The sequence below is a fragment of the Lissotriton vulgaris genome, chromosome 10 (assembly GCF_964263255.1).
Source record: "Lissotriton vulgaris chromosome 10, aLisVul1.2, whole genome shotgun sequence".
In the NCBI taxonomy this organism is placed as follows: Eukaryota; Metazoa; Chordata; class Amphibia; order Caudata; family Salamandridae; genus Lissotriton; species Lissotriton vulgaris.
This window is the reverse complement of record NC_141698.1, coordinates 446,977,455-447,003,497: the sequence shown is the minus strand read 5'-3', so window position 1 is coordinate 447,003,497 and position 26,043 is coordinate 446,977,455. Positions and strand designations below refer to the sequence as shown.

The 26,043-nt window shown below is 48.9% G+C and overlaps 1 protein-coding gene across 1 annotated transcript in view; it reads right to left on the bottom strand.

Annotated features, from left to right (window-relative positions):
- The window catches only part of RNPS1 (RNA binding protein with serine rich domain 1), a 170,817-nt gene that overhangs the window by 10,116 nt on the left and 134,658 nt on the right, over positions 1-26,043 (bottom strand). The window contains exons 5-6 of the mRNA XM_086941298.1: positions 11,228-11,381; positions 10,659-10,803 (exon numbers count right to left, since the gene is read on the bottom strand). Coding sequence (XP_086797424.1) covers positions 10,659-10,803; positions 11,228-11,381 — 299 coding nt within the window. The remainder of the gene's footprint in view (positions 1-10,658; positions 10,804-11,227; positions 11,382-26,043) is intronic.

Here is a 26,043-nt window from a genome sequence, read left to right as displayed (position 1 = left end):
CTGGTCGCCGACAACGCCTCCTGGTCCGTGAGATCTTCGAGTCAAGCGTCACCCACTCACCTTGTCGAGGTGGCTACCATCCGGTGCCCTCCTGGTGCCCCCTGACTACTGGCTAGTAGTCTCGAACTTGGTCCCCTCTGCTTTCAGGTGTCATCTATCTTCGAGATCCAGGCTTGGATCCAACTGAACTTTCTTCACTGGTCACCGGCCAGCATCTTTTCTTCCGGCTCCTGGTCCGTCTACGAGGATTCCCGACGTCTTTTCAGACCTATGCAGCTGCAGCCCCTGGGCTAGGTAACTTCGGCATTTCGGTGCCCCAGCATAGCCTCACTATCCAAGGGTCAGAATCTACTTTCGTTTTCTCCCTACCAGGTCGGGTCCGCCCGAGAACACTAACTTTCTAAATCCTAGCTACCATAGACTTTTGTCCCGCATCTCGCGTGAGAGTGCACACACTGCACCCGAGTCCCCTAGGCCTCCTAGAAGTAATCTAACGATTCCCTAGTCAAGTCCTAGCGATTCCAAAAGCTATTAGTACTGTACTTACCTGCTAGGAATTTCGCATTCCACTTTCAGAGTATATGGTTTTCCGTGCCCCTCGGGCATTTGTATATACTGTGCTAACTTAAGTATTTTTGTAAGAGTTTTGGTTTGTGCTTAGTACCCTGTCCTCATAAAGAGTACAGGGCTGTTGTGATCTTTAAATAAATAACTGTTTATTTTCATAACACTTGTGTGGTGTCCTTTCACTTGGTATTCAAGGGGTATATGTGTGGTAAACAGCTGGCTTAACACGCCCTCTCGAGTCTTTAGCCTTAGACTGCTCGTATCCACGCTACTAGGATAGCTGGTCTATAAGGTTGACTTACAACCAATCATCAATAAGGGTTGCTGGACTGATACATAGTGTTCACTAGAATAGTGAGCACTGCATATCAGGCCACCTTCTCACAGTGATGGACTTCCAGACGGGCAGGAACTGCTGGAGTCTCCCCCCCAACCGGTGTTGTATGGTCGGGGGGCAGTGACAAGGCGTCACTGTTTGCTGGTGGCAGAGGATCTGGAGCTGTTGTTTCCCCGACCTCTGCCCTTGGCGCTGTTACCACGATATCCACCTCGACTCGTGTTGGTGTATGTGGACTGAGTGTTGCCCTTGTAGTACTGCGTGGACTGGGAGAGCAGGCCCCTGGAAACTCCCCTAGTGCTTGAGCGACGAAAAGACCCACCCCGAAACTGCTGGGACTGTAAGGCACCCATGGATTTCGCAGTTTCCGTGTTCATTTTATCTTTTCTAGGGTGGTGTCAACCTTCGGGCCAAACAGGTGATCTGGGTTGACTGTTTGGTTAAGGATGGTGGTTTGGATTTCTGGCTTAAATCCAAAGATTCTCAGCCAGGCATGTCGCCGTAGCATAACACTAGTGTTTGTAGCTCTGGCAGCGGTATCAGCTGCGTCCAGAGTGCACTTAATTGAAGCGTTAGAGATTAGCTTCCCTTCCTGAATCAGCATCTCAGCCGCCTCCTTGTATTCATCAGGCAGGTACTGCAACAGGGTCTCCAGTGTGTCGTAGTGTGCCCTGTCATAGCGCGCCAGAAGCGCTTGTGTGTTAGAAATGCGCCAGATGTTGGCTGCCTGTGCTGCCACCCTCTTCCCCGATGCCTCAAAGACCTTGGATTCTTTGTCTGGGGGAGGAGCATCACCCGTAGTCTGAGAATTAGCCCTCTTCCGGGCATTCGAGACAGCAAGGGAGTCCAGAGGCAACTGTCCTTTGATGTAGGTAGGATCAGTAGGCGCTGACTTGTATTTCTTCTCAATCCTAGGGTTTATCACCCTCGCCCTGGTAGGTTCTTTAAAGATCTCAGCAGCATGCTTTAAAACACCTTTCAGCATAGGCAGAGTCTTAACAGTTTTTTCTGATACTGAGAAGGTATCAAAAAGGAAATAGACATCCACATGGTCAGCATGGAGCTGGACGTTGTGATTGTTAGCTGCCCCCTCAATGAGGGCATTGAAAGCTGCAGAGTCTTCTGTAGGGGACGTTTTCGCAGAAAAAAGTTGAGGGTCTTGTCCTGATTGAGGATCCCCTGGGTCACCACCGGCTGCCCAGGGTTCGTTGGTATCCTCAGGGTCTGTGTAGACAGGATAACTGTACTCATCCTCATCATCCCCCTCTCCAGCGTCCACATCCGAGTAAGTGGGCGAAACATTATGAGCCTGTGGGGAAAGTGGTTCCACCAAGGCGGGAGTGAAAGCAGAGTCCTTCTTTTTCTTGAGAGGGATCTTGTAAGACTCCATTGGGCGTTCTGGGGCGATTTTCTGCTTGTGGAGGGAAAGCTTGCCCGTTTTGGCATCGATGAAGTGTTCCTGATGCTCGTCCACTGAAGGCCGTCGAGGTCGCGGGCCGGGGACCACCGCTGACGCCTTCGGCGCCGAGGAGACCTTTTCGGGCACGCCGGCGACTGCCTTAGGAGCGAAAGCCTTTGGCGCCGTCTTCGGTGGCAACGTGAAATGGATGGGCGTGGACGCCTTAAGTGGTTTCTCCACAGGTTTCGTAGGCGGAGGATCCTTCGGACCGACTGACGCGGTCCCGTCCCTGATGCACTGCAGGGAGTCCGTCACCTTCCTGGTGAACGCGGCGGATGGGCGCGCCGGTTCAATGGAATCCCTCGAGGTCACACCTGGAGTCGACTCTCGGGGCGCGGTGCGCTTGGCCTTGTCCTGCTGAAGCGGAGTCGCGAGAACCTTCGGGTCATCCAGCCGCTTCCTCGGGTCACCGAGAGTTTTCTTCGGGTCGCCGACAGCCTTCTTCGGGTCGCTGAGGCTTTTACCGGCGTCGACCGTCTTTGGCGCGAACGCGCTCGGCGCGACCACCTTCACTTTAGTCTTCGGCGCGGCAGACTTCGTCTCGACGCCCTTGACTTGAGCCTTTGGCTCGACAGCCACCTTCGGCTTCTTCGGCGCCGAGGTCTCTGAGGCCTTGGAGCCGACCAAAGCGATGCGCACTTTCGGTTTCGAGGACGGCACCTGCGCAGTATCTGGAGTCGAGGCCGTATGTTTCGCTTTGCCAGGGAGTGGCTCGACAGCAATGTCCGTGGCCGAGCCCGAAGGCGGGGCTGTAGAACCCATAGTGAGATCTTGGGTAAGGCCCGAAGGCGATCCCTCGACCTGAGCCTTATAAATTGGCACGGCCCCAGAGTCAGTTTGAGGAAGCTCCTCATCCGAGCTATCCTCCAAGGCCCCGAGGGCCCCGTCGTCGTCTCCTACCTAGTCGACGACTTCTTGGGCCTCGAACATCTCTGCATCCGCGTCGTAGTCGACGTCCGACACGGGGTTCGACTCAGAAATGTCCTGGATAGATTCGTCCTCGACATCCCCTGCATCGAAGATGTCCACAGGCGCCGGTGCAGCATGCTGGGCCTCCTGGCGCACAGCTCGTTGAAGCTTAAGCGTCTTCTTGGACCTGAAGCGTGAACAAGCCATACACTTGTCTTCATCGTGGTCCTGCGACAGACACTTGTTGCACACCGGGTGGACGTCGATGTGGGGATACTTCGAGTTGCAGACGGGACATCTCTTGAATGGACTTCGTTCCATGATGGACGGTCGATAGGTCTGGAGCGTCGACTGGGCCTTCCGCGCCGAGAGCACGCGGGTGTAGAGAATCCGGCTCGGAACAGAGCTGGAAGAACTAAGACCGAACGCAAGACTATACCGACGTAAGAGACTAAAGACCTTTTGGTCTTAAGAAAGTTTTCTATCGATTCCAACAAGAGGGAATTTAAAGGCATCCGAACCCAATGGCGGAAAAAAACTATCTGAGGATGGAGTCGATGCCCATGCGCACTGTAGTCCAGGGGAGGAGCCACCTATCTCGTGATACTTCGAAGACTCTTCCAGGACAACAATGTGCAATCATCCGGACCCAACACTAGGCGGCGATCTATGCACAGATATGAATTCAGCAGCCCACATGCCTCGAACACCATGGTATCTAGGGCATTCAAACTGAAGAGCGTCCCCTTAGGGACCCCTCACCACAGCCATACAAACTGAAAAACAACAAAGTCGACACGGAACAGTGCCTGTGGGCCATACCTCATAGCACTGCCGAAGGCATAGGTAAGCCCCAAGGAAGGGTGCACCATATCTCAGGTGCGGGCATATCTGCACGAGTCGCTATGCTCCTACAATATTTACGTCTATTCTTAATATTGTAAATGCCAGTGACGCCATAGAGAGTACATGGACTGGAAACGCGACAACTCGAGTTTCCCAGCACCATGATGGCTATACTGAACCCAGGTGTGACTGGTACCAAACAACTCATCTCAATAAGCCTACACTGATGCCAGGTTGGGTTTTATTGAAACATGTACCCAGAGGGCACTCCAGAGGTGACCCCTGAAACCCTACCACCCCTGGTGTGGTCTCTGACTGGCTTTAGACAGTCTGCCAGCACCAGACATGTTTATGGACCCCTGTGTCGAGAGCCCTTGCTCTCTGTGGCCAGAATTAAAGCACATCCTGTGCGGTGGGGTCACACCACCTTCCCCAGGATGAGCACAGTGCTCGAGAGGGAAGCTTTAAAAGGCCTTGCCGCCTTCGTAATGCGACCCCAGCCTCTGCTGCTAGCAGCAGATGGCAGCCCCCAGTTTTGGGCAGGAAGTCTCTGCCGGAATAAACCTACGAGAGTGGGATGTGTGTTCCCCTTCGCCAACTCCTCCACCCTTCAAGTGCAGGAGGCAAAGTGAAGCACATTTTTCAGTGCCCACCATCTGAGGATGGTGGGACGTTTACAATCAGGGCTAGGGCTATGCCCCCCTCCCAGAGGAGTATGGCTTAACCCCTTCGGTGCTCATGACGGAACGGTTCCGTCATGAGCGTCGGTTGGCCTGTGCTCATGACGGAACTGTTCCGTCATGAGTCCATGGGTTCTTTAGACCTTCAGCACCGCAGCGGAATTCGCGCAGCACTGAAGGGGTTAATAGTGGGTGTCGACACCCCAGGTGAGAGACCTATCGGTCCCTGCCTGTTACTTCCATTATGCCCCAAAATCTAATATTTAGGTGGCTCCCACAGACCCTGAAATTAGATTGCGACGACCTACGAAGAAGAAGATAAAGAAGAGCTGTGCAGCACTGAAGACGCCCACTGACTTGGCTCCAGCCCTACCAGCCTGTCTGAAGCCCTAAAAGATCCTGCTGAAGAAGATTGACTAGTTCCGCAGCCCAGCGACCTCCAGAACTGGGGAGGATTGCCTGTCTTTAAAAAAAGACTCCTACTCTCCTGTGGACAGCGGATCTGTCCAGAAGAATCCAACTCCAAAGAACCTTGCCCTGCTGAACTGCGAAACCACCGCCTGACCCACTTCTGCAACAGACGCCCGAGTCCAAGTGGTCCACCGGTCCTGTGAAGGTTCCCCAGAGCTACTGAGCAAGAGTCCACCATGGGTTGACCCCTGCCAGAATCCACCTCAACACCTACAGCCTCAACTTAAAAACTAGCCCCGAACCGTGACCTGCCCAATAAGCTGTTTCCTGACGCCAAAGGACACCTCTGCACTCAAAGCCCTTAGGACTTTAGGGATCTTGACTGACTGTCGCTACATCCCCTAGCATCTCTACTGACCTGGGCAGCTGTGGGTTTTCTTCGCTCAGACTCCTAGCCTGAGCCTTTCTTCAAGACCGATCTTCCCCATTTAATTGCATTGGGCACCTGACACAGTATTGGCACTCTGCACCTGCGAATGCGGTTCAAAACAATTGCATTTACCACCAATTACAAATTGGTGGTGGTAAGCCAGTCGCCAACGGGAAGGGGGTACCCTAAGAACCCCTTCCCTTTGTGTCTGGCAGAAAAAATATTTTTAGGAGCAGGCAGTGGTCCCACAGACCACTGCCTGCCCATGAAAAAAATGAAAACAAAACTTCATTTTTTTCTTTTAAACACATACCGTTTTCCTTTAAGGAAAACGGTCTGCATTTGAAGAAGAAAAAAATGTTTTATTTAAAACATGAACACAGACATGGTGGTCTGCTGTCCAGAGCAGGCCATCATCCCTTTGATTGTAGCCCATTCCCAATGGGTCGCAAATTGCGACCTGCCTCATGAATATTGAGAGGCAGGTCATTTGTGACCCCATTGGAAATCACTAAATGTGTCTGAGACACATTAGTATATTCCGTTTTGCAAGTCACAATAAATAAATAAACCCATGCAATTTGTGACCCGCAAAACGGAATGGTGGTGCATCTGGTCCCAAGTTACCCAAGTAGACCACCGTCAAGAGGACAAACTGAAAGAGCCAGGAATTCTCGGATCATACAGGCAAAAGTTATTGGCACCCCAAATGCTGTCTTTATTAGACAAATGAAGTGAAATAGGGCGGGCCCTATTTCACTTAAACGTAGCAACAGGCCCTGCTATGCAAGGGACTATGAACAACAGGATGTCAGAAAAGCATGGTTTAAAATGCAAGGGTACTGACAAACATTTTCCTAGGGCCCAAAAAGCGTGTGATGTGACGGAGTGCCGCATTGAATTCAACAGGGTTAAGGTCAGTGGTTGGAGAGGGGGATTGGCAGAAAGGTGGGTGAATAGGAAATGAAGCATATACACCTAGTGTCTGAATTGTACAGTGAAACCAAAAACGTTTGATTAACTCCGGCTTCTACACTCAACTAAATTGTGTGATCTTAGACAATTGTTTTATTTCCCATTTTCTCCTTTTTAATTATCTTGTATGGGGATCTCGCAATACATGACCTCAGGATGCTCGCTGTACAAAACCTTCTCCTGTGTTTAACCCCTTCCGTGCTCATGACGAGCTCAGCTCGTCATGAGGCACAGAGGAGCTGTGCTCATGACGAGCTGAGCTTGTCATCAAGCCACCCATTTCCATTATGGCCCAGCACAGGGGAAGAATGACTAGCAGCCAAGGTGTTAATTTAATAAACCATGTTATTCATGTACAATATAAACAATGGCTAACCAAAGAACTTACAAAAAACAACAATTAGAAGGAGGGTCTTGGGGCAAGATTAACGACCAAGAGCTAGACACATGCCCCAACCAATAGTAATAGCAGCAAACAATGTCTAGGGGTCGGAAAAATAAACTGACACTCAACTATGAGAGCCATCCAAGGCACAACTATTAATAGAGTGGAAAAAACCCAAAACGTGTATATACGTGTAACTAAAATAAGTGGGCAAATCTCAAGAGTATGGGAAAAATATTCCCATCAGTTACCATTCTGTACCGCCCTTTTACATCATGTGGGTTCTCCTTACCCAAGAGAAACTGTCCACAGCCTACAGATGTTGTTGTGGCTGGAACGTAACCATTAAGTAGTATATGCAGGGATGGGAGGTGCAAGCAAATATAGTGTGAGTGGTAACTAAATAGCAGTCCAAAGTATATGTCGAAATTTAAAATTGGATAGAGCTGAGTAGAAGACAAGTTTTAATAATTTCTCAATTTCGCCCAAATCTATAAAGTGAATAACAAACTAACAGATTTAACATTATATCTGTTCACAATAGGGGTCGACATGTTTCAGCATTAGTGGTAATTGTACCATTGCTTTCTTCAGGACCAGGATGGTTGCTACTGCTTTATAGTGGAAATAAAAAATATGAATTATATCACCTGTGAACACCTGTCCTCCCCAGACTGCGCAGAAGGACTCTGGCAGACACCGACTGAAAGAGCGGTGCTCCTCTAACCTGAGCTGCAGCCAGGTGGGGTGATGCGATATACCCACAACTAATGGTATTGTGGTGGATTAAGTATTCTAGAAGAACCTGGAATTCACAGGTGATATACTTCATATTTTTTATTTCCACTATAAAGCAGTAGCAACCATCCTGGTCCTGAAGAAAGCAATGGTACAATTACCACTAATGCTGAAACATGTCGAACCCTATTGCAAACAGATATAATGTTAAATCTGTTAGTTTGTTATTCACTTTTTAGATTTGGGCGAACAGAGAAATTATTAAAACTAGTCTTCTACTCAGCTCTATCCAATTTTTAATTTTCACATTCACTTTGCACTGCTATTTAGTTACCACTCACACTATATTTGCTTGCACCTCCCATCCCTTCATATACTACTTAATGTTTACGTTCCAGCCACAACAACATCTGTAGGCTGTGGACAGTTTCTCCTGGGTAAGGAGAACCCACATGATGTAAAAGGGCGGTACAGAATGGTAACTGATGGGAATATTTTTCCCATACCCTTGAGATTTGCCCACTTATTTTAGTTACACGTATATACATGTTTTGGGTTTTTTCCACTCTATTAATGGTTGTGCCTTGGATGGCTCTCATAGTTGAGTGTCAGTTTCTTTTTCTTTTTCCGACCCCTAGACATTGTTTGTTGCTATTACCCAAAGAGCCCACATAACTGACTTTCCGCTTAGTTCACTATTGGCATTGTTGTCCGGATGGGAAGTGCTCTTAATGCACTTACATAATCTAATGTAGTAAGGTGAAATGGTTCTGCATGTAAATGATACACACTTAATTGATTTCAGAATTTGAGAAATTTGACTCTAGCAGAAAATGAATTTTTGCGTAAAGCAACTAGCGTCCCTATAAGTACGCCTCTAACACCTCTAATGTGGGATCTTGGAAAAAAATCGGTCCAGGACCTTGCCTCTCTACGGCCCTTGTTGTATTGGCGACGACTTTGGGCTACAGAGGAACTCCAACATTATGCACAGGGACTAAGGTAGATTATGATTAAAGATGGCGGCCAAAAAATTCATTGGCTGAAGTCCATTTGGTCCCTACTATCTAGGTTGGGATTGAGAGAACTATGGGACGACCCGATAAATGTTGCATTCCCTTCCAAGAAAATTCTGAAAGAAAGTTATTGGAAGATGGTAAATGCTGAAGCATGTATAAGGGGTTCTTCCTCACACTTAACAGGCCGTTTCCTAGAATTTAAGGCCCAACCGAAACTGGAAATATACTGGGATGCTATTGAAAAAAAATCAGGATCGCAAACTCTACTTCCAATTTAGAGTAGGCTCCCTTCCAGTTAGGTGTTTTACAGCTAAATGGGCAGGGGAAAACGGAAAGGATAAATGCCCTAAGTGCGGGGAAGAACGAGTGACAATAAGCCATCTCCTCTTCTTTTGTCCCTTATACTCCGCACCTAGAGCCTTGTGGGTTAAGCCTATTTGCAGAGCAATTGGCATACGTAGGCATGCAGAGGCCTTAAGAATTTTATGTACTGACCCCAGCCCTTTAATTGCCATAGCTATGGCTAAATTCTTGAAATGGGCTTGGGTAATCCGTATGCATCTTGTTGCGGCAGGGCTATGATTATTAATTAATTGTTACTGTTGACCAGGTGCAAATATGTGGGCTTATTCATTTTATATAACCTATGTACAATACCCCCTGTTCTGTTAAAAAAAAAATGAATGATGGACTTTGTTTTATGATTTTAGATTTTATGAAATTTAAATAATTGATATTCGGCATTAGTCTAAAGTAGTTTAATCTATTCTTAGATATTTATTGAATTGTTTTATTGGATTTTATATAGAAAAACTGGATTTTATGTATGTTTTACGAATGCTTTTATGACTTAACTGTCGACTAAAGTTTATGTAATGAAATGATACACACTTAATTTTGAACTATCATATTTTTACCCTTTTGCTGCAAGATTATATATTTTTTTAAAGGAGTGTCTAAATTTAAGCTGTGCAGGACACCCTTGTTACTTATTTTCTTTAACTTAAAAAACCTTTAAATACATTTTTTAACGTTAGTGCAGAGTCGAGTAACCAGCAGCCCAGTGCTGCTGTTGACTAAGGGCCTGCATCTTTGAGTATCACTGGTTTAAAGGAATCCAAGCCGTCTGACTCGCACCACTGAACAGATCTGATTCAGTAGCTCAGGTAGATGGATTTCATTGTTTTGTTTGGCTACCAAAAGGACATCTGCAACGTTGCCAGAAGCAAAAAGGACTATAGTTGACACCGTTGAATGTCCTTGCTTGCAGCTGCAGTGTTTCTGGATTTAGGAGGAGGACTCCTGACCATCCTGCTGCTAGAGCAAGTTCAATTGGTGTAAAACAGGCAGAGGTAGCCAAATTCCAGCATAGCCCTCTCTCCTAGCCCACTCTGACGCAATCAGGATCAATCCTGCAACTTTCTCCAGATGTTTGACAAAAGCAGACTCATTATCATTGCTCAAAGGGTACTGGAGCCATCCTGAACTCACCGCTGGTAGCCTGCTTCTGCAATTGAGGCCAAGACCCCACTCTCCATTCCCTGATAATCGACACACGAAGACCATGCTTATCACAGTATATCACATAAATCACGTTCCACTCTTGGTCAGCCTATCAATTCTTACCATTTCATATTCCAGTCCGTTGTTTTGGCAATCCCATTTCCATGCACTTCCAGCCTTTCAGAGGTCAGACATCACCTAATAGTCGTCCCGAACAGCAACCTTTGGAGGACTGCAGATCTACTATCATTGTTAGTTAGGGACAAGGCCACCCCTTTCCCAATAAGTCTTCCAAGACAATAGAACACCATACATTTTTCTGAATGGCATTTTACATTCTAATCCAACCTACTTTTCACTATGGCATTAATTTTGTTATACAGAACCTTAAAGTATTACCTCCTTCTCCTCATGCGTGGGGGTGTCCGACGCCACATGGGTGGTGGTGGTAGCATCCTCCTTGGAGGGGAAAAGCGCCTTATTCCTGGCCTTGGCCAGGGATTCAACACTCCTGAAGCGGTTATCTCCTGACCATCTATTTGACCTGAAACAATCAAGGAAAAAACATTAAGTAACTTACCTTCATCGCCTAAATCAGGCCTCAATGCAAGACTCCAATAAAACCCAAGAAATGCACGAAAGCCTGAAATGTGCATGTAGGAAAAGCACAATTATTGTTGCCCTCAAAAGAACACTAGCAGAGAGGTGAAAACAACTGGTGTTCAATGGTGGATGAAGACTCCCAGGTTGATGCAAGCTTCCCATTTCTGTACTTCAATATCACAAAGCAAGAAGGCCATAGTATTTTAGTTCTCTTGTGACCTTCACAGACCTGAAAGTCAGCAAGGAACTAGGGACAAGTGTAGGAGGCCAAGGAGCAGACACCTGAGGAGAGCATTACAGTGTGCCATAACCTGACTAGCAAATCGGGTATCTGTGAATGAATTCTAGTTCCAACACTCCTTTACCTCCATCCATGTGCTTCACAGCTTTCTCTGCCTCATCTGGGACCTCAAACTCAACATAGGCATGACCCTTTGAAAGGTGAGGATGCAACCGATCTACTGGCATGTCAATCATCTTAATCTTTCCATAGGTAGCAAAGATTTCCAGAATGTGATCCTGCAAATGGAAAAGGTAAGGTTTTAATTTACTAAAACTAAACATAGATACAAATATATCAACTACTAAAGCTGGACAGTGCAGATTCTAAGGCAATACATAAGACTCCATTCTTTCTTTGAATAGTGAATTTACAATGGTTATAAAAGAATACCTTTCGTATCTCGCATCCTAATTATATCTGCATTTATTTGCTTTTTGTTTCCCAAAAGCAATATCTTGGCTTTTGTTTAATTTCTCTTCTGCCAGATTTCTGGGATGCTCAGCTCAACAGGCATAAGTAAAGATCATAGCTGCCCAATACAAAAATACTTAAATAAATCTGTATGCCTACACCTCTGAACCCTAAAGTTCATCCATACTACACACTCTAGAGGCAGTGCAATGGCTGCTCCATCAGGGGAGAAAATGTGGGTTTGCCGTTGAAGGAAAGGGGGGTGAGGGTCTTAGGAGTACCAGAACAAAAATCACTAACTGATAGGTCCAGTCTCACTCATATCTCAACTTTTGAGAGTTTTATAAAGCATCTCTGGCAGGTAAAAGAGGTAGTCCTCAAAACCAGATAAAACCATCATGACAAACTCCAATGTTATTCCAAGGAAAAGGCTGCTGGAGTCCATGAACCACAAATCTATTCTCTTCTAGACAAGGAGATTTGTAACATCTTTGGAGAAGGGAGGAAACGCTTAGGAGGACGATCTTCAAATGAATGAGTGAATAACTCCAAATTTGCCCTAATTAATGAGGTTGCATTCAACAGCCAACGGAAAACAAAGATTGGGACCCAGAGTCCACACAGGAGGGTGGTTTATTATGGTCATCCAATGTCTTCAAAAAGTTTTAGACGAAGCAGCCCCACCCAAGAAAGCAGGGTCTATCTAAGGTCATCAATGGAATACATGTTAATCCCTGCAATACCTCAGATTATCCTTCAAACCTGTGGAGCTGTTCATGCTCAAAACATGGGCTGATCATGGTAACATTTCAATTGAAGCGAACCTTAAGCAGATTAAATTTAGTACTAGCAGTAGAGCAAAATACATTTTATGGCATGGTGGGAAAGGTAACACACACTAATGAGGTTTTGCGACCAGCTGTACATTGTATTGTGAAGTTAGGCCAGGAGCCACAGATTTCAAACTGATGACTGGGAGGGTGTAGTGAAGCACGAAGAAGAATGAACGAAGGGCACTGATGGAGGATGTTGTAGTCCTGGCAGAACTGCAAATTATACCTCATGCCAAAAGTACTGTTTGCACAAATGGAGGCATCCAATAAAACAATTTCAATTCCGAGGATTCTTAAATGTAGCAAGTACAACAAAAATTACATTTTACATCAGTGCTGTTCGCCGAGAAGTGCTTATTTCAAACTTAATTTCAAGTGGGTTTAAACCATGTGGCAGCAGCAGTACAGCAATTAGATTTTAAGTTTGTGGTGCGGTTTACACAATGTAAAATAATTGTGGGAGTTCCAATTCCTTTCAACTCGAGGAAGCATTGGGCATATTAAATAAGTAATCAGCACTGCACATTGCAGCATATTTCTGATCATAGACAGATTTCGATTTCAAATATTAAGAGGCTTCAGGATTCCCATCAGGGTTCAGCATCTGACAGAATATATAGCCGGTGTTGAATAATCACATGAAGATCTAGGGACCCGGCAGACATTTTAAGATCACTGATGGTAATCACAGTAGGCATCTGGGTATCGAAAGACAAAGCAAAAAGTCATATCTGGAAGTGGAGTAGATACACCTGAAAGGGAATCTCAATGAGAAGGAGCAGGCAAGCTCTACAGAGGCATGTATATTTTAAAAACAAAAAGAATATAACCACTTAGATTTGCCAATGTCAAGATTAGGGATGATGTAAAGGTAGAAAATGTGACATGGACACCAGAGATAAGGTTTCTGCGGCACTGGGTGTTTTTTTTGTTTTTTTACAGTCGGAAAAATGCCAGGTCCGAATGGATTTCCACTTAAATTGGTTCCATACGTTTTTTTTTAACCAACTTTATTAGCACTTTTTATATAACCAGGAGATCCGATACCTTACAGTATAATGATCAGTTGATTCAAAAATAAAACTAATGAAATAGAGACAAGCTTCAGAGCAGCATGCCACAGTGTGACCCATCCACTAAAATCGCACATTTTCTGATACCCACAATGACAATCAAGGTTTACGAAAAAATTTGTACACTGATTCGTAACACAATCAACACTTAATTAAATGTAAGGTCCCCAATCGTTTCCTATGTCTGCCAGCCCCATAATCACAAACAGTCTGTCAGTTTGACCCCCACCGTCTGAACCGATAAGACTGCAGCATCGCTGGGCCTGCTTCCCCCCATCATCTCACCTGGCAGTGTCTGACGCCACAGCATCACCGTCTTTGGCCGTGAGATACCTTCTGTACAATGCCCAAATGTTTTTAGGGCGACTGCGCAGTGGGAGTAGTTCACTATAATGTTCTGTCTGCTTGCTGCAATATAACATATCCCTGTTCCAGTTCGCAATAGTCGGAGTCGGGCCTTTTGACCAGCATATCGCTACTCTGCTCCTATCAAGTAACAAACCCATGTCAACTAAACGTCGGAGTGCCTTCGGCACCAGCTTTGAGTACCCCAAAGCAAGCAAGCAAGGGATCCGGCACTAGCTGTGTGCCTATTATGTCACCTATCTCTTGGAATATGCGGGCCCAAAAACTAGCAATCTCGGGGTATAACCAGGCTAAATGCAGAAAATCCACCAGACCAGCACCACACCGTTCACATTGCGCTGTGTCACGTAGCCCGTATCTGCATAGCCTTTCCGTTGTGTAATACACTCTATTTAAAAACTTAAAGTGAATGAGCCTGTGCCTCCCATTTGGCAAAATCCCCTTAGTATTTTCGCAACAGTACCTCCAGGTCGCATCATCCAACTCTTGGTCCAGATCAGTTTGCCATGCAAGTCTGGCTTTGGTGTAAAAGTGTTCACGGTACACCAGTGCTAGTTTGTATATTTTTGACACAATTTGGGCTGGGAGCTTTTATCACGTAAGTGATTGGCGCCACCTCTGGTGGCTCCTCCAAATCGTTGCCCAATGCACAAGTTACTTACCTTTGGTAACAATATATCTGTAAGAAACAGTAGTTAGTGTTAGATTCCTTACCTTAGAATATCCCCAGGCGTCAGACTGGATCCGGAAAATTTTGCGTAGCATTACCCCTGCGCGTCGGTAGGCTTCGTCTGCTGCTCCGCATCCGTCGTCATGATCGCCGGGATGACGTCTGAGTACTTAGACGCTGCCCTCGCGCGCTGACGTCAGTTCTTGTACATAGAATTCTGCGCCAGGAACGCAGAGCCATGCCAGAGACCGACACTGGTGCCCTAAAACTAGGGCCCTCAAAGTAAAATACCTTAACCCTAGATATCGGTTCGCAGAACGGGAAGGATGGGTGGGGCGGTAAGGAATCTAACACCAACTACTGTTTCTTACAGATATATTTTTACCGAAGGTAAGTAACTTGTGCATCTGAAAGAAACAGGTTAGTGTTAGATTCTTTACCTTAGAATGGATATTTCCCAGCAATACCAACCCCGGTGGTGGGTCTGCGAACCAAGATCACACAAGAAAGTCCTCGAGAACGGAACGGCCGAAAAAGCCATCTCTCCGGACTTGGCTGTCCAGGCAGTAGTGTCTTGCGAACGTGTGCAGCGAGGCCCACGTAGCTGCCTGGCAGAAGTCCTGCAAGGGGACTCCCTGGCCTAGCGCAGTAGTAGCCGCCGTGGCCCGAGTAGAATGGGCTCTCAGCCAACAGGAGGCTCCTTTCTAGCCAAAGAGTAGCAGACCTTAATGCACAACACGAAGCACCAAGAGATGGTCCGTTTGTGCACCGCCCGTCCCTTCTTAGCGCCCACGTACCCAACAAAGAGCTGGTCATCCACCTGGAACTGGCGTGTGCTGTCTAGATAGAAGGAGAGCGCACGTTTTGGGTCCAGACGGTGGAGCCTCTCTTTCGAAGGATGCGGAGGCGGAAAGAAGGTGGTCAAGGTGATGGACTGACGAAGAGGGCAATTGTGAAGTGGCTCGAAAGGAGCGCACATCAAATAGGTAAGAACAAGGTTCAAGTCCCACTGAGGCATCACGAAAGGAACAAGAGGAAACATGTGAGTGATGCCTTTCAAGAATCTATTAACAGGGGACTTGAAAAGAGAAGGCTGATCAGGAAGCCTCAAGAAGGCTGAAATGGCAGAGAGGTAGCCTTTGAGAGTGCCCAGAGCAGAGCCCTGCTGGGCAAGAGAAAGAAGAAAGAGGAGAAGCTCTGAAAGGGGGGCAGAAAGTGGATCTACAGCCTTTGCTATGCACCATGCCACAAATGTGTTCTACCGGCAGGCGTATACCGATTTTGTGGAGTGACGCCTGGCTGCCAGAATCACATCACAGACTACAGGAGGCAAGTCAAATGGCCTCAACTGTCGCCGCTCAATCTCCACGCATGGAAGTGGAGACTGGACAGGTTCGGGTAGAGGACCGTCCCCTGCTGCTGCGACAGAAGGTCCTCCCGCAGAGGCAGACAAATCGGGGGATCGACAGACATGCCGAGTAGCTCGGGATACCAGTATCTTCGTGCCCAGTCCGGAGCCACAAGGAGGACTTGGGCCCAGTCGCGCCTGATCTCAGCACTCTGGGCAGAAGGGGTATAGGCGGAAAGGCGTACAACAGACCGCAGCTCCACTCGCGACGAAAAGCGTCTCCGAGCGAGTGCCGCCTTGGAAATTCCAACACGCATAACTGATGACATTGCGCGTTCTCTTCTGTGGCGAATAGATCTAACCAAGGCTCTCCCCACTGCTGAAAGAGGCGCCATTCGTGATCCATCATGCACCAACGGCTGAGTTCGTCCGACCTGGCGTTCAGTGAACCTGCCAGGTGTTGAACCGCCAGGGTGACACCCTGGTGTTCCAGCCATTGCCAGAGGCGCAGAGCCTCCTGACAAAGGGTCCACGACCCCACCTCGCTCTGTTTGTTACAGTACCACATGGCGGTGGTGTTGTCCGTGAACACCTGCACTACACTCCCCCAGTGTGAGAAAGTGGCTCTATATATACTGGACCAGAATAAGGTACAGTGTGTATAGAGTCCACAACCCCCAGAGGTATAACCGAGGTTAAAGTCAGGGCTGACCTTACTCTCCAAAGTGGTAGCTTGGTCGAGCAGTAAGGCAATACCAGAGTACAGTGTAAAGCATTTGTTGTACACACTCAGCCAGCAAAGGATTTCACACACTCAAGGACTGAACTCCATGCCAATTGTATTTATATCAAAATATATAGTGGTTCTATTTTTAATACCATCAGGCATAAAATTATACTTTTCTTGATATGAGTACCCTCATGTAATTACTTTGCAAAGAAGCAATAAAACTTTGTGAAAACCATAGATACAGGGGTTGCAGTAGGCAACACAGTTCTAAACAAACTATAGCATTGAATTCAATGGGTTTTCATCATCATAAGGCCAGTTGATTACTTTGTAGATTACTTTAGTAGCTCCAGAGTTAGATCCTAGATTCAGTCCTGGGGTCTAAGTTGAAACCAATTTAGTAAAAACGTTTTAGTTACTGTAGTGAATTTTCAGGAATATAAAGCGGTTGTTAAAGTGCACACTTAGAAACTTTTCAATGTAAATCTGGCAATGTTATCCAATGCGAGAAAATTCAGGTAGCAGGTAAAGTACGATCTTGTTACTTTTGTAATCCAGTACTGGGCTCTGAGGGCCAGCACTGGGGTTTCAACTTAAAACAGGTAAGTAATTGCGTTTCAGTATTTCGTATGATTTTTTACAGAATATTTAAAGTTTTCAAAAGTAGACAGAAGAAATTTCATAGAAAAGCAGACAATGGATTCCTATGGAGAAAATACAGATTACTAGTAAACCCGGTAAGGATTACTTTAGCGATTCAGTACTGGGCTCCAAGGTACAGTACTGGCTTCTCTCCTGATCACAGATGAGTACTTCGGAATTCGGGTGATTTTATATGAATATTTTTAGTTTTCAAAACGTCACACTTAGAAGATTTTTCAAGTCAAACTAGACAATGTTATCCAATGGCATATAAGTGAGTTACCAGTTTCCAGGTGAGTACTAGGCTGGCGAAGTCAGGGTTCTGGGCATAGACTCAGGGGTCCCCCAGTGTCAGGTAAGTACAGTTAGTTCACCCTCAGCGTCACAGGAGCGGCCGGGTGCAGAGGTAGTGAGCCCAATGTTATTCAATGAGGAAAAGGGGGCCTCTGGTTGGTGGCTGCTGGCTAGCAAGCCACGCTGCTGTGGGAGCTGGGCTCCTGGTCACCTGCTCAGGGCAAGGGGGGGGGGGGGGGGGGTGTAGAGAAAGTAGAATAGGACAAAGGTAGCACAGCCAGCGGCACTCGGACGGCTGGGTGCAGGGTGCTTTTGAGCCGTCGGGCGCTCAATGTTATCCAATGGGAAAGGTCAAAAGGGAACAAAGCCTGCAGGCTCGGGGACGGGGACTCTCCAGGGGAGAACAGCACTTTGAGAGATAAGTTGGGATCTTTGAGCACAGGTAGATACGCCAAATGGAGGCACAGGGGGCTATAGGGTGCCAGGTGCAGGGGTGTCTTTGGGTGTCGAAAAAGCTTACTCTCAGCTGGTCGATGTTGGGATGGCCCCTGGTTCCAAGTTTGCAGGCGTCGTCTTGTTCGTCGAGGAGGGTCTTTGGGCACTGGACTTTGGGTCCCAGTCGCCGGGGGGGATGTCCTCGTGGTCTTGGTTCACTTGGACACGGGCCGGGCTCGGCGGGTGCAGAGTGGGCTGGTCCGGAGCTTCCTGACTGGCACCAGGGGGTTGTTGCAGCAGAGCCTCTGCTGATGGGAGTCTCAATCTTTAGGAGGGCCACGGCAGACAGGTCCTCCGGGTGTCCCAAGGTTGCTGTCCGCAGGATTCGCCGGAATTAGGCAGGAGCAGGTTCCAACGGTCGGTAGGGGTGGGGCCAAGTCAGTTGTTGTCGTCCTGTTAGCAGCTGCACGGCGGGTCGTCTTCTTTTCTTATCGGGATCTGAGGAAGGAAGGTTTAGGGAGCCCTTAAATACTGAATTTAGGGGCGTTGCCGGTAGGGCAAGGACAGGGACCAATAGGTCCCTGTCCTGGGGTGGGTACACACCTTAGCCGGCTCCTCTCCTGTGGGAGGGGGCAGGAGCTTAGCTGTGATTGGGCAGGGCTCCCCACCTTCAAGATGGCCGGAGCCTGGGGCCGTGCTTCACCTCGTCTCCCCACCTGAGAGGTTGGATTGGCACAGGCGGGCACACCCGCTCTGACGTAGTTTTTCCCGCCAGTCTTCCCGCCAGAGTGGGGGTCAGGACTGGTGGGGGCTGGTTGCTGGGTACAGCAAATGGTCTGGAGAAGCTCACAGAGGCGGCATGCCTTTGAAGCTTCCCCCAGCCTATCCTGGGGATGGAGACCTAGCATCTCGCCCAGGATGTGCATTGTTGCCGGCCCAGGAGAGCGGGGGCTCTCCTACCCAGGGGTCCAGCAACATGTCTGCTGTGTGGCAGCCCGCTCAGCCCAGACGTGGATTGTAGGTTAGGTTTTTAGGAGGCATCTCTAAGATGCCCTCTGGTGCATTTTACATTAAATCCCACACTGGCATCAGTGCGGGTTTAATGTGCTGAGAAGTTTGGTACCAAACTTGTCAGTCTTCAGTGTAGCCATTATGGTGCTGTGGAGTTCATAATGACAACCTCCCAGCACCATATACTCTTGATGGCATCACTGCACTTACAGTGCCCAGGAATGGCCCTGGGGACTGTAGGGGCACAGGGCTCATGACCCTGTGCCCACACCTCTGGCATAGGGCACCCAGCTAGAAGGGGGACTGAAGTATGCCAGGGCAGTGGGTTCTGTGGGCATGGAACACAGGGATGTGTGCCATGTCGACTCTTGGTTTAGTTCTGTACTTAGGCACTCAGCCTGCAAAGGCAGCGTGTGGGTGCCAGGGTACAGGGCCCCTTAGGGTGGCATAATAAGTGCTGCAGCCCTCAGGGGTCTTCTCTGGTCACCATGCCCTGGGTACCTAGGGTACCATTTACTAGGGGCTGACAGGTGGCCAGAGATGCCAATTGGGTTTTTAGTTTCAGCACAGTTTTAGGAAAGGAACACAGGTTGTGCGCATCTGGTTGGCAGGAACCCAGGGCACACTCAGTCAAAGCACATCAGCAGTTCAGAAAAAAGTGGGGGTATGCCAAGGCAAGAAAGATCACACTTTCTCACACATCAAGATATGCTGCACTGAATGACTCCAATCCAGTCAAAACTTAGTTCACCAACCTCTGGAAGGTGGCAGGACATTCTTTAACCCAAAAGGCATCACAGTAAACTGGTAGTGCCCATCAGGGGTGGAGAAGCGTTACTTACCTGTAACAGCAGTTATCCAGTATTGGTGTCTTTCATAGATTCACATGCCTGAATCATTCCCCGTCGCCGAGACGGGAGCCTCCGGTACATAGAAAAGTAATGTCCTATAGACATACATAGAGAGAGTAGGCCTAAGGGCCTCCCCTTAGTAGCCTTTCTTCGTCCTTATGTAAAAAGGACCAAACTCACACAGTTAGCCAATCAGCTCCGACCTCCCTCTAGAACCTTCCTGGGAGGAGCCTCAGTCCCTCAGATTTTCGTACGCACCCAGCTAGGTTGGCGTAATACTGTCAGAGAGGGATGTGAGTCCTTCCAGGGGAGGCGGGAGGGTTGCATGTGAATCTATGAAAGACACCAATACTGGATAACTGCTGTTACAGGTAAGTAACGCATTTCTTATCCAGTATTTGGGTGTCTTTCATAGATTCACATGCCTGAATCAGAGTAGCTAGCAATTATATATGCACATTTGTGATGCAAGTTGCTCTGCAGTCATGTCAGACAATATACATATCATCAATAACATGGGAAAAACATCGTAAGCAGAATCTTACAACCATAATGAATGTGCATACCTGGATGGTGGGATGTAGGAAGGCTCACCTCACTGAAAGAGATGGCGCAGCACCGCCTGGCCCACTGCCGCATCCTTCTGAAGCTCGATATCCAGGCAGTAGTGCCTGGAGAAAGTGTGCGGAGACTTCCAGGTCGCCGCCCGGCATATGTCCAATATTGGCACACCAGCGAATAGCGCCGCTGACGTGGACATCGCCCTGGTGGAATGAGCAGTAACACGATCAGTCAAAGGCCGTCCGGCCTGGTCGTGGCAGAATGTAATCGCCGAGGAGATCCATCTGGAGATGCTCTGTTTCGTAAGAGGCAGCCCCAATTTTGGGCTGCTGTATGCCACGAACAGCTGTGTAGACTTTCTGAGATCCTTGGTTTTATCCAAGTAGAACTTTAGGCATCGTTTTAAATCCAAAAAATGCAGTGCCCTTTCCGCCGCCGTGGCAGGGTTCGCAAAGAAGGACTTAAGGACAATCGGTTCATTGAGATGAAAGTCCGAAGGCACCTTTGGTATAAATTTAGGGTTCGGTCTCAGCACCACCCTGTCTTGCCTGAATTGCATATATGGTTCCTGAATGGACAATGCTTGCAGCTCGCTAACTCTCCTGGCCGATGTCAGAGCGAGCAAGAGCGCTGTTTTCCAAGAGATGTGTTTGATAGACGCCCGATGAATGGGTTCAAACGGATGTCTCATGAGTTGGTTGAGTACCAGATTCAGTTGCCAGGTCGGAGGGACTTTCCGAGGCCTCGGAAAGGATCTGTAGAGCCCCTTCAGGAATTGTTTGACCAGTCTACTGGACCACAGTGAAGGTCCTGCGAAGGTCCTAGTGAACCGAGAGATAGCTGGCAGGTGAACCTTAATGGATGCGTGTGCTAGTCCTGACTGTGCCAAATGTAGGAGGTATGGCAATATCTGTTCAGGGGTGACATCAAGTGGCCGCAGGCCCTGGTCCGAACACCAAATGCAGAACCTTTTCCACTTGAGGGAGTAGGTTTTGTTCGTACTACCTGCCCTCGCTTTCGCCAGAACCTCCCTGCAGTCCTGCGGGATATCTAGGTCACAGAACTCTCTGTGCTCAGGAGCCAGGCCGATAACTTGAGCGAGGGGAGGTTCGGGTGCTGTACCTGTCCGTTGGACATAGTTATGAGGTTCGGGTGCTGCCTCAGGCGAATCGGAGGCCTGATGGAGAGGCGAAGCAGATCCGAGAACCAGTGTTGTCTCGGCCAGAACGGAGCAATCAGGATCAGGGTGCCAGGCTCCGCTTTCATCTTCCGGAGGAGCCTCGGGATCATTGGAAACGGAGGAAAAGCGTACGCAAACACGCTGAACCAACCGATGGAAAAAGCATTTCCCAGTGACCCCTGTTGCGGATGCCAGCTTGCGTAGCTTGGGCATTTGGCGTTCCCCTTGGTGGCGAACAGGTCGATTTTCGGGACACCCCACTGAGAGAAGATGTGATCCAGAGTGTCTTCGATCATTCCCCACTCGTGGGAGAGGGATCTCTGTCTGCTGAGGGCGTCCGCGATGGTATTGTCCTTTCCGGGAACATAGTCCGCCTTGAGCGAGATTCCGTGCAACACCAGCCAGTTCCAGATTTTCTGCGATTCGCGCGATAGAGAAAGCGACCGCGTTCCCCCCGGTTTGTTCAGATAGTGCATCGTCGTGGTGTTGTCTGTTTTGACGAGCACCGGGGAGTTCTGGATGCGTGGCAGGAAGGCTTGTAAAGCTAGATAGACCGCCCTCAGCTCTAAAAGGTTTATATGGAGCAGTTTCTCCTGAACCTCCCACTTGCCGCTGATCCGAAGGTCCTGGAGAACAGCGCCCCAGCCTTCCAGGGAGGCGTCCGTCGTGATTACCAGAGGCGCCGCCGGAAGGAGAAACGGCAAGCCTGTTAGATTCTTTCGATGTCTCCACCATTGCAGACCTCTGGAAATTTTCGGCGTTATCCTTACAGTGTCTTCAAACGAGCCAGCACTTTGAGTCCATTGTCTCGTGAGAGCTTCCTGCAAGGGGCGCATCCTGAGACTGCAGTGAGGGATGAGGAGTATGCAGGAAGACATCATTCCGAGGAGGGAGGTGTAAGTCCGGACTTTGAGGCGTGTTTTTGCTGCCACAGCCGTGGCTAGGGACAATATCTTGTCCGTCCTTTCCTTCGAGGGGAAGGCTCTTGCGCACTCCGTGTCCAAGGTAGCCCCGAGGAAGGTAATCTTTGTCGTTGGAGTAAAGCAGGACTTTGAGATTGAGGGTCAATCCCAGCCTCCGAAAAAGGGTGGTGCAGGCGTTGGAGGATTCGGCTGCGCCTTCGGGTGAGGGTGCTTTTACCAGCCAGTCGTCCAGGTAGGGGAAGACTTGGTGACCCAGCTGACGTAGAAAAGCTGCCACCGGTGCAAGGCATTTCGTGAAAATCCGCGGCGCGGATTTGAGGCCGAACGGTAGTACTTTGAACTGATAGTGTCGGCCTGCCACCTCGAACCTCAGGAACTTTCTGTGACGCTGGAGGATGGGGATGTGGTAGTAGGCGTCCTGGAGATCCAAGGAAGTCATGAAATCTCTCTTTTCCAGCGCGCCTAGGATTTCCTGGATCGTCACCATCCTGAACGATTGGCTCCGTAGGAAGGTGTTGAGCGCCCGGAGGTCTAATATGGGCCTCCACTTGTCTTCCTTCTGTCGCACAAGGAAGAAGTGGGAATAAAATCCCTTCCCCTTCAAGGATGCTGGAACCCGTTCGATCGCTCCTTTGTGTAGCATGACAGACAGTTCTTGGAGAAGGAGGCGTAGGTGCTTGTGCGCCCGTTTCTGGGGAGGTGTATTGGGAGGGATGTTGGTGAATTCGAGAGAATGTCTGAATCGTATCATTTGCAGGACCCACCGGTCCGTGGTAATTTGTTGCCAATTGGTGAGGAAATGGGTCAGTTTTCCTCCAATTTGAAAGGATGGAAAGGGTTGCAGGACTGGCTGGAGTAAGTGGTCACTGGCGGCCGCCAGTGCTCTTCTTGGGATTTTTGCCTCTGAAGGTAGATCTGCCATAAGAAGATTGTCGACCTTGTTGCTGCTTGTGTTGGTATTGAGTTCTGTTATTGTACGAATAAGAGGACCTGTTCTGATAGGAACCCCTATAAGAGGACTGACCTCTGGAGCGGTTGCCTCGAAAGGACTGGTTTCGTGACTGCAAAGTGCCCAGTGCCCTGGCGGTATCGGTGTCCTTTATGGCTTGCAGTGCCTCATCGATTTTATCTCCAAAAAGATGCTGGCAGTCGAAGGGCATGTCCAGCACTTTCGATTGAACCTCTTGGCGAAATGATGTAGCTTTTAGCCAGCCTTGACGGCGCAGAACAGCAGCCCCAGCAAGCTGACGGAAACCAGTCATGGCCGCATCAATAGCACAGTCGATTATCTCCGCAGCCGAGTTCTGACCCTCCACAAGGAGAGCCTTGACTTCGCTCTGGACCGCGTCGGGCAGTTCTTGTACGAAAGGGGCTATGTCCTCCCAGAGTTGGCGATTGTAACGCCCCAGCAGGGCAATGAAGTTGGCCACCTTGATGGTCATGGCTGACGTAGTCGTGAACCTTTTTCCTATTGTGTCCAGTTTCCTGCCTTCCTTGTCAGGAGGCGCGGGGACGATGGGTTGCGGAGTGTTTCTGGGCCGCCTGAGTAACCACCGAATCCGGTTTAGGGTGGCCGTTGAGGCAAGCCGCCGCCGTAAGTGGGGCCATATATTTCTTGTCCAGGCGTGGCACCACCGCGGGTACAGAAGCGGGCGTTAGCATCAATTTCTTGCCTTGCTCCCATAGTAACTCTATAATCGGAATAGATTTAGCCGACTTTTGGTTCTGCTCTTTGAAGTCATGCAAAAAGCACTCCGTCTCAGTCGATTCCACAACCATATGGAATCTCTTCGCCGCCCTGTCCACCAATTTGTGGAAGCCGCCAATGTCCACAGGCACCGAGTCCGCGTGGCGTTTGCGCGGTGAAGCTGGAGACGACGAAGCTGGGGATGACGCTACATATCCATCTTCGTCATGGTGGTCCGAGTGGACGTCGTGGACCTCTCCTTCCTCCAATTCTTCCTCCTCCTCCTCCTCTTCTGAGGATTCCTCCGGCTGAGGTTGGACCTTGTCACGGGGCCTCACCACCGGAGGTCGGACCTGCTCGCGGTTGTTTTGTGCGGGAGGTCGATTCGGGGCGGACGCCGGTGTGTGTGTGACAGGCGCCTGATTCCCACTGTCCGCATCTGGGAAGCGTTGTTTGTAATCTTGTACAAGGTACCGTAGGTCATTGACAAGAGTCGCCGGCAGGCAGATCGGGGTGACCTCCGTGCGGACACTAGTGTGGACGGAGTGTTCCTGATAAGTGAACTCCTCATGCTCCTCATCAGTACTTTGGCATTTGACGTTAAGGTCCTAGGTAGAGGTAGCGGGACCCGGGTGGTCATCCTCTTCAGATTCCTCACTTTGGAAGATTTCCTGAGGTGGCTGCATTCCCACTCTGCTCGGAGACGTTGTTTCCGGGGTAATCTGCAGTTCGGCAGTTTTGCCAGACGTGGCCTGTAATCCTGCTGCCGTCGAGGGAGCCGTTGACGGTGTTAGCGAGAGGGCCGATACTTCGACCAGTTTGGATTTCTTCCAGGGCGCCGTCAGCGCCATTTCCGTAGACGATTCGCCAGTTGACGGAGCCTTCGTCTTTGTCGGCGGCAATTCTGCCTTCGACGATGACCTGTCCGAGGGTGGGGTAGTTGACGGCACCTTTGCCGTGGACGACGATTTCGACATCGATGTTGTCGTCGTCGATGCACTCGTCGACGGTGAGCCCGTTATCAGCGCCTTCGTCGACATTGCCGTCGTAACCGGCGTCATCGTCGTCGACTCCTTCGTCGGCACCTTTGTGTTTGAGCCTCCCGTCAACTTTTTCGTTGTCGACGGTGGGTTCTTCGGCAGCGACTTTGACGACGATGGGCTCGTCAACGCTGACTTTAATGGCGGGGACTCCGTCGTCGACAAGGCCTTTGTCTTTGACGACGATTTCAGTAGAACGATAGAGGAAACAGGTCCACCTGAGGACGAGGATGTAGTCGTTGTCGTCGTCGCTGAAGGCGACGACGCTGACGTCGTCGACACGGTGGTCGTGACCGAGGTAGTCCTCTGGGCATGTCTGGTAGTTGACGGAGCAGGCTTTTTAAAAGTTTGATCGTCTCGAACAGACACTGAAGATGTCGTAGATCTTGCCTCTGAAGACTTCTTGTGTGCCTTCTTAGGAGGAGTGTCTGTGTGGCCAGGGGAAGTTACCCTGGGCCGCTTTTTAGAGACCTCTGAGGACTTGGAAACACTGCCTTCCGAAGATTCCAGAGTGTCTCTGTCCTTAAGCCTGTCGAGCCATACGAGAAGGCGAGCTTCTCTATCCTTCACAGTCTTTTTAGGGAAGGCTCTACATATCCTGCATTTGTCCGAGACGTGGTCTAGGTAAAGGCAATATAAGCACAGATCGTGCTTATCATCCGCATGGATCCGTTTCTTTCCACATGAAGAGCAGGCCTTGAAAAGGGCTTTCTTCTGTGATTCCGACATAGAAGAGGCCTTTTTCTGCGATTCCGACATGGAATAAGGCAGTGGAAGGGAAACACGTACTGTAGAAGAGTGTAGTGAAGCAGTCTATTGAAGATTTGAGATCGAAGAAGCACT